The following is an 11867-nucleotide window of genomic DNA, read 5'->3' as shown; positions in this document are numbered from 1 at the left end:
GAGCAGCGCTTGGAGGAGGGGGGACATCGTGCTTCAGTGGCAGCTCGCATACTTTGCCTGGGGCTCCTTCACATTCATACAGAGCGCAATCAGACCGAGATGTCAATCAAACTAATTGCAAGTGGGCCTGCGTGGCACCAGGAAAGGAGAATTGGAAATAAGATATTAGGTTTTAATCAACTGTGGATTTCAACTGCTTAGCAGCGCTGGCTGCGTGACGTGAAGGAGCTCCAGGAGGGAACGTGCGGGTCACACTCACTGAAAAGAGCATAACCAGCTTGGCTTGCACTGAGAATTATGAATGGGTTACCTCCTACACTCAGCCACCAACATTTCCTTCAGCAGAACATGAAAACAAAATTCATCAACAGCATATATATATACATACAGCATATATATATATATATATATATCCATATGTGTGTATGTATATATATATATATATATATATATGAAAAAAAAGCCAAAGTCTTTTTTTTTTTGCTTTGAATTTAAATTCCGACATGTTTTTTCTTTATGTATATATAGATTTGTCTTTTCTTAAACAATTATACGTTCACATAACACAATGGCAAATTAGTTCGGAGATAATCTAAATACTTCTTACTGAAACATCAATGTAACGGCATAGAAGAAGCACAATGATTTTTTTTAAAGAGTGACTTTAAGGCTATCTCTGTATTTAAAACAATAGTAGCCTGACAGGTTGAACTGTACGCAATGTCGTACTTGAACCTGTCTTGTTCATAAGGTGGCAAACGTAATGACCGAGGTAACTGGTCATAAACCTGGAGCTTAGAGAAAATACAAGAACTACATATATACATTAACAGACAAAAAAAATATACAAAAGAAGAAACACAATTTTTTCGATGCGGAAGTACTGTACTGTATATTAAACAGGCGAGTATGTGAGTTTATTAGCTGGTGTTGGTTTTGAATAATTCTGGGGTAAAATTATTGTATGTGTGTGACAGAAATGCTAAGATTTCATCATGTATTCAAGCAAATTTAATATAATGCAGAGAGTAAATGCAAGAACAGAATCACAACGTGCCTGTTGGTAGAAACATTTGTAGCACATTGTAATAAAGTAGAACGCAGCCCCGGGTGGCAAGAGAGTTGGGGCCATTTATCACTACAGAGTGAACATCTGTAAAGTATTTGGTCTTGTGATTTTGTTTCCTGTCTTTGAGCCAACAAGGATGCTGGAATTCAAATGAACACATTCAAATGACAAATCACTCATATTTTTTCACCAATCCCACTTTTGACCTCTTTTTACCTCGTCAATTACAAGGCCACGAGGACTTCTATGAAAGCTTGAATCAAAGCTTTGCTTGCATGTTGCCAAGTGAATAAAGTGTGCAGTGCACATTAAACAACAAAGGAGTAACCTAATTAGTGCTTATAACTTATTCCACCCAAAACTCTTGGAGCAAATATTGGTTCCAATAAGGGGAGTAGCAACATCTGGGAGGTCAAAACTTTTTTGTTGTTGCTCTTACTTCCTTTTCTAACAAGTTAAGTTGGAAATGAAGAAGGCTAGTGAAAGATAGAAACATTTTCAACTCAATAGAAGTAACCACAAATATACCAAGTAATCCGTTATACACACATACAGTGAAAGTACCTCACTTTTGGTTTTCAGCCCTCCCCCTTTGGATCATCAAGATGCGCCTCTGTGGCGTACGTAAACAAAAAAGATATTTTGTTCCCTTTGGGAAGGTGTCAAAGTTGGTTGAGGAGGAGGGCAATCTGTCTCTCTGTATGTGGTGAAAGATGTTGGTCTTTTTATGGCCTCCCACGCTGCTGACTTAATGCTTCCAGTGCTGTCAGGAAGGTCTTTTAACACACTTTCTTTAGCAGGTGGTCGGTAAACAGTCTTGGTTTCACAAAAAGAAAGAAAAAAAAATACATCAACAACAGTAAACACAGTAAACACCGTAACAAAAACCAAAAACAAAGAATACGATAAAGGAGTTTTTGGTTGCAAAGTTGTCATGTGTAATGAAAGAGAAGCTATTGAGACTGTGCTGTATATAGTATAACCCCAAGCTGCTGGTTTTTGATTTCTTTAAAATCACATCCCTGATAAAACAAAGAAAAGGAATCAACTGGTTGAAAAAGTGACATAGAAAACAGTTCCCGTCTTCTGCTTTGATTGTGGGGGAATACCTGTGCTGTACCTTTTATGTGGTAAATCACTGGCATGGTCCATCTGCTTTCCCTGTCTGAAAATGGTATCTTTGTTGCATTGATCATTCCCCTTGGTTGTCTCTATTCCTCACTTTCTCTACATGTCAACCTGCCTTTCCCGGCTCTGCTGTACATTCACCCGGGGTTGTCAGGAGTGAAGAACAGGTGAGGAACCGGGAGAGGATGTGATGTCTGTGATAAAAGATCACCTCAAAAAGTCCAGAAATAAAACAAAAGAGATGAACAAGTTGAAGGAACAACAAAAACTGATAGATTTACCTCCATGCTTTTTCATAACAGTCTTCAAAAACTGGAGCAAAGACGCCAATTCTTCTTTTGGATAAAAAAAAAAAAAAGGTGAAGAATTAGTTTTTTCTTTTGACAAAACACAAAAAAGCTTTTGGCCTTTTTTCCGGACCCCTTCTTTGACTAGACCTCCCATTTAGAAACCAGAGCTTTACAAACCATAGAAAGATGCAACACTGAACCCAACATAAAAAAACAGGAGAAATCGTTAGATCTATTTTTTCTTTACACTGTTTAGCTGCCCTGGGGTTTCCCAAAACCGGGAATGGCGAGGCAGCACTAGAAATCCTGGACGGCAATGTAAAAGATGACTCCGCTGTCCTTTGGTTCCTTCCACAGCTGGCGTTCAGTGAAGCAGAAGGGGGTGGGGGGCAACGTCAGTGGCGTAGCCAGCGTTTGATGGAGAGTTTGATTTTGAGCTGAAGAAAACCAAATGCATGCAAAACGATGCCCCTTGCCCCTTTCTCTGGCAAAAGGCAGCAGTGGCCGTTGGGGTGGTGCACTGTGAGGTTGGTGGGGAGTGTTCAGTCGGTGAATCTCTGGCAGGCCTTTTTCCAGCGGCAGGCGGTGCACCACATGTCGCGGTTCTCCATCCCGTACACCTTACGGCACTTCTTGCCCTCACCGCGCACCTTCCGACTGAGGAGGAGAAATGGAGAAAAACAGATGAAACTGTCATGATGGAATTATTATCTATAATATCATGAGCACCAGCATCAAACTCGCAGAAACCTGTAGTTAGACATAGAACACACCAAACCTGTGGTAAAAAAAACCATTCCATTAAAACAGATCTAAATAAAATTGTTCTCCATGAGTTGAGATACTTCAGACTACTAAAATATGCTTATTTGTTTTCTTGTTGAGAGTTAGATAGCTTTGGACAGAGCCAGGCTAGTGCTTTCCTTCCGTTTCTTGTCATTATGTTAGGCAACGCTAACAGGCTGCCGTAAGGATATGAGAGTGGCAATCAAACGTCTTATCTTACTCAAGAAAGCAAATAAGTGCATTTCTCAAAATGTCAAACTGTTCTTCCCCCGTTTTTCACAGGAACATATTGTAGTCTTTTCTAATTGCAGCTAAATTGCCATTATCACACAACAATGTCCTAATGTTGTAAGTAGGAAACACCACATACTTCATACAATCTGAAACAGCAGGGCTCCTTATTAATGTGGATTAAGCAAATCGGAGGCTGAACCGAGCTGATTAATCATGACTTCTTTTTAATTAATAGTCATTGAGCTGATTTGTGATAGTCAATATTTTTCACCGTTTAACCACTTTAGGTGTTTTTCACTCAGTAAGGTTTAATTGAAGTAGAAAATCATATTAGATGCATTGGCTTAAATATGAGTTGTGTCTTGGTAATATCTAATACAAACCCCAATTCGTGAATAAAAACAGAATACAATGATTTGAAAATTATTTTCAACCTATATTCAATTGAGTACACTACAAAGATATTTAATGTTCAAACTGATAAACTTTATTGTTTTTTTGCAAATATTCACTCATCTTGAATTTGTTGCCTGCAACACGTTCCAAAAAAGTTGGGACAGGGGCAACAAAAGACTGGGAAAGTTGAGGAATACTCAAAAAAAACACCAGTTTGGAACATTCCACAGGTGAACAGGTTAATTGGTCATGATTGGGTATGTCGTTCACATCAAGGATGGGGCGAGGTTCACCACTTCGTAAGCATATAGTCCAGCAGTTTTGGAACAACGATTCTCAACGTACAATTGCAAGGAATTTAGGGATTTCATCATTTACAGTCCATAATATCATCAAAAGAGTCAGAGAATCTGGAGAAATCTCTACATGTAAGCGGCAAGGCCGAAAACCAATATTGAATGCCCGAGACCTTCGATCTCTCAGGCGGCACTGCATTAAAAACGTCATTGTTTTGTAAAGGATATTACTATGTGGGCTCAGGATCACTTTGGAAAACCATTGTCATTTAACACAGTTCGTCGCTACATCTACAAGTGCAAGCTAAAACTCTACCATGCAAAGCTAAAGCCATATATCAACAAGACCCAGAAACACCGCCGGCTTCTCTTGGCCCGAGCTTATCTGAGGCGCAAAGTGGAAAAAGTGTGCTGTGGTCTGACAAGTCCACATTTCAAATAGTTTTTTGGAAATCATGGACGTCATGTCCTCCGGGCCTAAGAGGAAAAGGTTGTTATCAGTGCAAAGTTCAAAAGACAGCATCTGTAATGGTATGGGGGTGTGTAGTGCCCATGGCATGGGTAACTAGCACATCTGTGAAGGCACCATTAATGCTGAAAGGTACATACAGGTTTTGGAGCAACATATGCTGCCATCCAAGCAAAGTCTTTTTCAGGGACGTCCCTGCTTATTTCAGCAAGACAATTCCAAGCCACATTCTGCACGTGTTACAACAGCGTGGCTTCGTAGTAAAACAGTGTGGGTACTAGACTGGCCTGCCTGCAGTCCAGATCTGTCTCCCACTGAAAATGTGGGGCACATTATGAAGCGCAAAATTTGACAACGGAGACCCCGGACTGTTGAGCAACAAGTCTTACATCAAGCAAGAACGGGAAAGAATTCCACCTACAAAGCTTCAATAATTAGTGTCCTCAGCTCCCAAATGCTTATTGAGTGTTGTTAAAAGGAAAGGTGATGTAACACAGTGGTAAACATGCCCCTGTCCCAACTTTTTTGGAACGTGTTGCAGCTATCAAATTCAAAATGAGTGAATATTTGCAAAAAAACAAATAGGTTACAAAAAGTTTATTAGTTTGAACATTAAATATCTTATCGTTGCAGTGTATTCAATTGAATATCGGTTGAAAAGGATTTGCAAATCATTGTATTCTGTTTTTATTTACGTTTTACACAACGTCCCAACTTCATTGCAATTGGGCTTTGTATGTGCATTCAGTTTGTTCGGCCTTTAATTAAAGCTAAAAAGGAAATGTCAGGTAAGACTTGGCGAGCAGTGAGGATCCCTTACCTGAGGGCAGTGGTGGCTCTGGGAGGGGATGAGAGGACGGCGATGGTCTGGGAGCGCTGTTCGCCAAAGCCATGGCTTTTACTGGGGGAAACCTGAAGATGGCAGACAGATTTGGGATTACAAGAACACAAATATAACTATGTACCGGTATGTGGCTGAGAATAAATGCTTGGTCTCGCATGTGCATTAAAGATTCCTCACTGTGGTCCCGGTGAAAGTGACGGGCGGTGACTGCCAGGAGATGCTGAAGCTGGAGCTGTTGGTGAGAGTGAAGCTGGTGGAGGGTGAGCCAGCCGCGTTACTGCTGCTGGATGGGATGGACACTGGAGCCGTGGCCTGAGGGCAGAGGTCAAAGGTCATATTTCCTACTCCAATGGAACAATGTATGTTTAACAGTAGTATTTCTATGGCCTCTCCAAAGCATGTTTCTCAAAACCTTGACTTTTAAATCACGTTTCATGTGTTTTTAACTGCTGCTTGGTTGATAAATTTCACTTTATTTCTTTTAATGAAAACTGAGTTTCAAATAAATTTTTTTTTTTAATTATTGGCAAGTCTGAAAAGAAATCCTGGAGGTCGTGTAACTGGTTTTAATTTTAAGAAAGGAAAATTCTTTGACAATTCTTGAACATTAGGCATGTCTAAGTCACTTTAAAACAACTTGCTCCCTCAAATTCAGTTGTAAAAACAACTGAGCCTCAAACTAATCCTTAAAACAATTAGTCATGTTTATTTGGAATAAAGGGCTTTAGGTATCTCACATTGTAAAAACTCTTCAATTAAGCACTAATAACTTATGTTGCTGTTAAAACATGTAACTACACACCCATAGCCTTCACACTAATTGATGGGTTGTGTCATTATACCACCTACAAATATTTGTTCAAACCTGCTGCTGTGTGTCAATTTACCGCAACTGTTAGCACAGCTGCTAACGGGAGCAAGGGACCATAAGTCGCTGTGACATCAATAGTTTTTTGTAAACACTGTGACACATAGTCAGGATAATGAGGACCCTGATAGTATTGTGTGAGAGAAAATATGTGCATTTTGTGTAGCCTGATAAGTGTGTTGTGGTGTGTATATTGATCCAGAGAGTGCATCGATCGTGTGTGTTGTACACTGATCTTTATCTAGCCTGTGTGAGGGTGCGTTTATGTGTGTCTGTACATGTGCACACTCCCTCGGCTCCCTGCGGCCTCTCACCTGGTAGGCGTGGTCCGTGTGGATGAGGTAGAGTGCGCTGGGCGCAGAGCGGCTGAGCAGGGTGGTGCCGCCAGCGTGAGGCTCCTTGGTGTCGGAGTACTGTGGAGGTCTGTGGGAGTCGGACAGCTGGCTGAGAGCCGGGAGAGGAGAGGGGGGAGGAGGAGGGGGAGAGAGGACGGACGGGGACACAGGGGACAGGCTGCTCAGCCCGTCGGCCACCGAGTCGGTGTTGAGTTTGATCTCTGTGTAGTAGAAGTCCTCCTCGCCATCACTGCAGTCCGAGTCACAGTTACGCCTACAAACAGATAGAGGGTACAAACTGTGAGGGGTGATGGAGAGAGAGGATGGAGAAAAATTAACTTGTCAAAGCAATCGCACACGACCCCTGCCCCTCTTCAACATTAACGTAATTTCCCCCAACCAACGAAACACCGTCATCTGCAGTTAACCAGCTTGGGACCTCAGTTTAATTGAATGTCAGTATAAATGTGTTATTCATCCGATATCATTGTTCTCTGCTTCCAACCTCTCTCCAGGAGCAGGTCGGTTACTGTGGCAATAATTCATCAGCCATTAATCTACTGTTTTGACAAGGAAGCTGGTTGGAGGGGTGAGTGAGGAACTGAAAAAAACAGTTTTGAAGGCTTTGAGTGGACTGCAGCTAATGTAGGCAGTGTGTTATGTGTGAGTTGGTATCTTGCCCCAGGTGGATGGTGCGGATGTGTCTCTGGATGCCAGCAGCGGTACTCAGCACCTTGCCACAGTTCTTCCACAGGCACTTGAACATCACCTTCATGGAGTTCTGCAAGAAACACACAGGAGCTCATGAATGGTTTGGTGTTGACAGAAATATGTGGTGGTGGTTGTTTTTTTGGTAAAAAGAGCAACATTTGCCGTCAAGTCACGATTCCTTCCATACAGTATAACATCCGTGTTTGGTTGACGCTCTCATATTGACTTCCTCTATAACTATAGAGTAAATGACAAGCAATCAGATGTGTGCAGATCAACTCCCTGAGTGTTTTTTTATGATATGTACATACAATCCATCTCTATATTACAAAAGGTGAGGTACATCTGCTCAACCATCCTAAAGTACATCATTTCATTTCAATTTCTTCCTCATTATCAGGCAGGTAGGAGAATGTTTCAGGCTTCTCAAGTGACTGCATAACATACTTTAAGGGGTGATAGAATGATTATATAGAGTATTTTACACTGTTCCTTAAGGTCTCCTAATAGGGTATGTAACATTGGTTGGGCTGAAAATGGCCCGAATGCTATTTTATTAGGCCCTTAACTACCCTGTGAATATGGCTCTATTTGGAACAAGAGCTTTTCTTCCAAATATGGTATGCTCATGAATATTTAGATGAGCTGCGCGCTGACTGGTTTGAGCGAACCCCATAGAAACACATTGGAGACGAGACAGCAGGTCTCATATTTCAGACACTGCAAAGGTATACATTGTTTGTCTGCTATTTCGTTATTAAATTCACTTCTGAGACTTTTTTAAGCGAGAAATCAACTATATAAAGCTCAAACATGGGCCGTTTTACGAAAATGTATGGCTAATTGCAAATTTAGTAAGACGTGTCGGACTTTAGGAGCTCCACACAGTCTGACGAGAAAGCGGCAACCTCCATACCCAGTTCTCGGTTACTGGACGACCGGGGCTCGGGTCCCATTTAATCCTATGGGAAAAGATCGTTGCTACAATTTCGGCATAACTTTCGTATATTTACAGTTTGAATTTCGTTACGCCACTTACATAACATGTATCCCAAGGTCTTATAAAGCTAACTATGGTGTCCGATTTCAATTTAATGCATTTTTGTGAACATTAGGGATTTCGTTAGCTGCTACTGTCCCTTCAATCCTATGAATCGCGGCTAGCTGCAGGCCCTGGAGCTCCATCAGGGCCTCGGCATTTTGTAGTCCAGTAACACAGAACCGGTGACTTTGCGCGGGTATGGAGCGCCACGGGCTTCCCTTCGTGACGGAGATCCCGCTAGCTCACAGCGAGCCGGAGTCTATGAAGTAGGACACGCCGGGCGGCGAGGCAGCACCGGCCGCTGTCATGTAGCCTGCTGAGCTCCTGCTGAACTGCGACGCACAGTCGGACAAAATTTGCAATTAGCCATCAATATTCGTAAAACGGCCCGTATTTGACCTCTACATAGTTGATTTCTCACATAAAAAAGTCTCAGAAGTGAATTTATTAATTCAATAGCAGACCTCTGGAGATCTGCATGACCTAGCTAGATTCAGAAGACTAAGCTGACCTCAGGTCAGTGGTGTAGCCAATGCAAATGTTGGGGTGTGACAAAGACTAGGATTTGGGATGCTTACTTATGCTTCCAGCTTTGTTGAGATTCGCCCGTTTTCAGCGGCAGTTTCAAAATATGATTTGTAGAGGATAGGGGTATCAATGGGATTTTGAGCTTCTATGTATGTCCTATTTACCCACCGAACTGTCGTTATTCAACTATGACAAGGTAAAATCGGTTTTGCATTCTATCACCCCTTTAACTGAGGCTCTTTTTCACCTAGTGGAAGTTTTAAGGGGTCAGTTTAGGACTTTATTTATTAATAACATTTTTATCTTTAATATTTGTATTTTATTGTGGATTTTAGAGCGGCAGCATCAGTGAAGTCGCTGCAAGACTGGACAGAAATAAAAAACTAGATGAAGTGACACCAGTATGTGCAATGCAAACTATGCTAATCATAGTCAATGTTATCATTTCACTCATATGCTAAGGTATAGTTAATAAAATAAAAACTGGTATGGATTTAAGTATTTCTCACTGTCAAACCACCCACCTCATGCCAAGGCCGATGAGGTGGTGGGGCGTTTTGAGGAGGCTGGACAGGAAGCTTTTGAAGTGCAAAAACGGGTGTGTTGATTATTAAAACAGCAAAAAAAAAGAACATACTCAAACAACGGGCACAAACTGAACCCAGATAGATACAAAAACTAAATTAAACTGAGGCGAATTAACAGCAAACAAACATAGCAGCAAGCTGCCAAGTCCTTTCTATCTTCCCATTCTTCTGAAGGCACTTTTAACCTCTCAGCCTCACCCAACTGGACCCTACCACCTGCACAGGTGATTATAGTGTGAGCTAAACTGAGAATGCAACATTAACACTCTGTATCTGAAAATACCATTACAATTAGATAGATCAGTTACTGCTGACATTACTATTTATACATATATGTGCACCCACAACAATAGGCACCCCAAATATTATAAAAATGTAATTCACTGCAGAACTATCCTACCTATTGTTCTACACCTGAGTGCTCAGCCCCTCAGGACCTAATCAGGCACACCTGCATGCACTCTCCTTAATTAAGCTGGTGAGCTGCTGATCTACCCCCCACATCACAGGCAGAGCCATAGCAAAATACTATGAACCCATAAACCAAACAGGCCTATGTCAAATAATAATTTATCAAATAAACTAAAACATTACAATACATAACATTGTTAATTTTGGGAACATATGCTAGTGAAAAAGGAGAAAGGCAGCCTTTTCACACTCACTACGCCAGGAACTTCAGGATCTCTCTCAAAAACCCTCAAGTGGAACACACATCAGCTGCATTGCACAGCATTCATTTGATTTGTACAAACTGATGCCCACAGCCCACAACAGATGTATCATACAGACAGAAGAAGTTGGTGAGGTACAGTAGCCAGGATGTCCAGACTTGGGGAGTGAACATGATAAACCTGATGATTTTCTAGGGAGTTGGCATGCAGCATCACTGGGAAACTGGACAGCAACATATCCTAGGGAGTTGCTACGCATTATACAGTATAACGTCAGCGTGTCACACCCTTTTGATCTCAAAGACAGACATTCATTCACATGCTTTATATTTCTATTTATAAAACCGAAATCTATAGTATTTTTTAATCAATATTTTATTTTTATTTTTTTGTATAGTCATCTTTATGGTGAAGTGTGTATTAAAAGGGTGCTGCATATTTAAAGTAGTTGTTCTGCTATTGATAAATGTGGATCATGTTTGTTGTGTCATATTGATAATGCTGTCAAATTTCACTTCAGTAAAAACTGTGAATATTCACTGTACACTGACAACAAAGGTATAAACAACTTGAACTGAGTGAGGACTTCTTGTGAGGCTCCTGTATCGTTAATCCGTCTACTGTAATTACACCACTGGCCTCCTAGAGAAACTGTACATTGTTTATCATTTAGCCTTGTGTGCTCTCTCCCTGCCCTCCTGCTTACCTTACTCTGAGCCATTATAAATGGTCTCATAGGCCTGTCTATCAAACTATTGTTGAGGGGGGCTGATTTAATTTTAACAAGATGTTTTTTTCTTCTTCAATTTTCCTCCTCTTTTTTCAGAAACGCATGCACAGACAACAAGCATCTGTCCCCCGTGCATTGTTTTGTCTTTGGGTAACAAAAGCCGGTTTTGTGTGTCATCGAGTGTGCGAGTGTGTTATTCCCTTTTAAATTTCACAGTTAATTAAATAGGGAGCGCCAAACAGTATTGTCTTACCAAGAGAGAAGCGAGAGCACCAGAGGAGCTTGCAGATCATTTAATGTGAAACCTTGGCATCGCTCATATAGCACATGTGTGTGTCTGTGTAATTATGTAAGTCAACTACATTGTTATCCAAGCCTATTAAAAAAACAGTTTTTGTCTCCATCCACACTCTATTCTCTCTTCCCTTTTTGTGTAATTTTGTGTAGTCCCCATTTAATTATTCATCCATAACCTTCCTGGCTCTTCCTCTCCCTCCTTCTCTCTTCTGAATGTCTCCCTCTCCATGCCCTTCTTTGTGATAAGTGACCAATTAATATAGTACAATGTAGAGCTCACCCAAGATCTTTATCGATTTTAAGAGGAAACATGAAGCCGGCAAGATTTGCTTTAGCGGGTATTCAAATCATTACTGCTGCTGCATGTGCAGGCTGAGAAGTAATTATGAAGGGCGGATGTCTGGGGAGGACACACACACACACACACACACACACACACACACACACACACACACACAGAGTGAGGGGAGAGGAGGGCAAAAACATTGGCGAGAGCAGGAGAGAAAGTGGGGAAGGGGGAGAGACAGTGAAAGGAGGGATAGATGGAGGATTTTGACAGCAAACGACAAACCAGCAAGTAGGT

At 41.3% G+C, this 11867-nt stretch overlaps 1 protein-coding gene across 1 annotated transcript in view; it reads right to left on the bottom strand.

Annotated features, from left to right (window-relative positions):
- Positions 1-401: 401 nt before the first annotated feature.
- The window catches only part of znf704 (zinc finger protein 704), a 49864-nt gene continuing 38398 nt past the window's right edge, over positions 402-11867 (bottom strand). The window contains exons 5-9 of the mRNA XM_078267801.1: positions 7396-7496; positions 6695-6989; positions 5690-5824; positions 5489-5580; positions 402-3144 (exon numbers count right to left, since the gene is read on the bottom strand). Coding sequence (XP_078123927.1) covers positions 3030-3144; positions 5489-5580; positions 5690-5824; positions 6695-6989; positions 7396-7496 — 738 coding nt within the window. The 3' untranslated portion in view covers positions 402-3029. The remainder of the gene's footprint in view (positions 3145-5488; positions 5581-5689; positions 5825-6694; positions 6990-7395; positions 7497-11867) is intronic.

Source organism: Sander vitreus, chromosome 14 (genome assembly GCF_031162955.1).
Source record: "Sander vitreus isolate 19-12246 chromosome 14, sanVit1, whole genome shotgun sequence".
Lineage (NCBI taxonomy): Eukaryota > Metazoa > Chordata > Actinopteri > Perciformes > Percidae > Sander > Sander vitreus.
The sequence above is the reverse complement of the archived record's forward strand: the minus strand, read 5'-3'. Positions and strand labels throughout refer to the sequence as shown.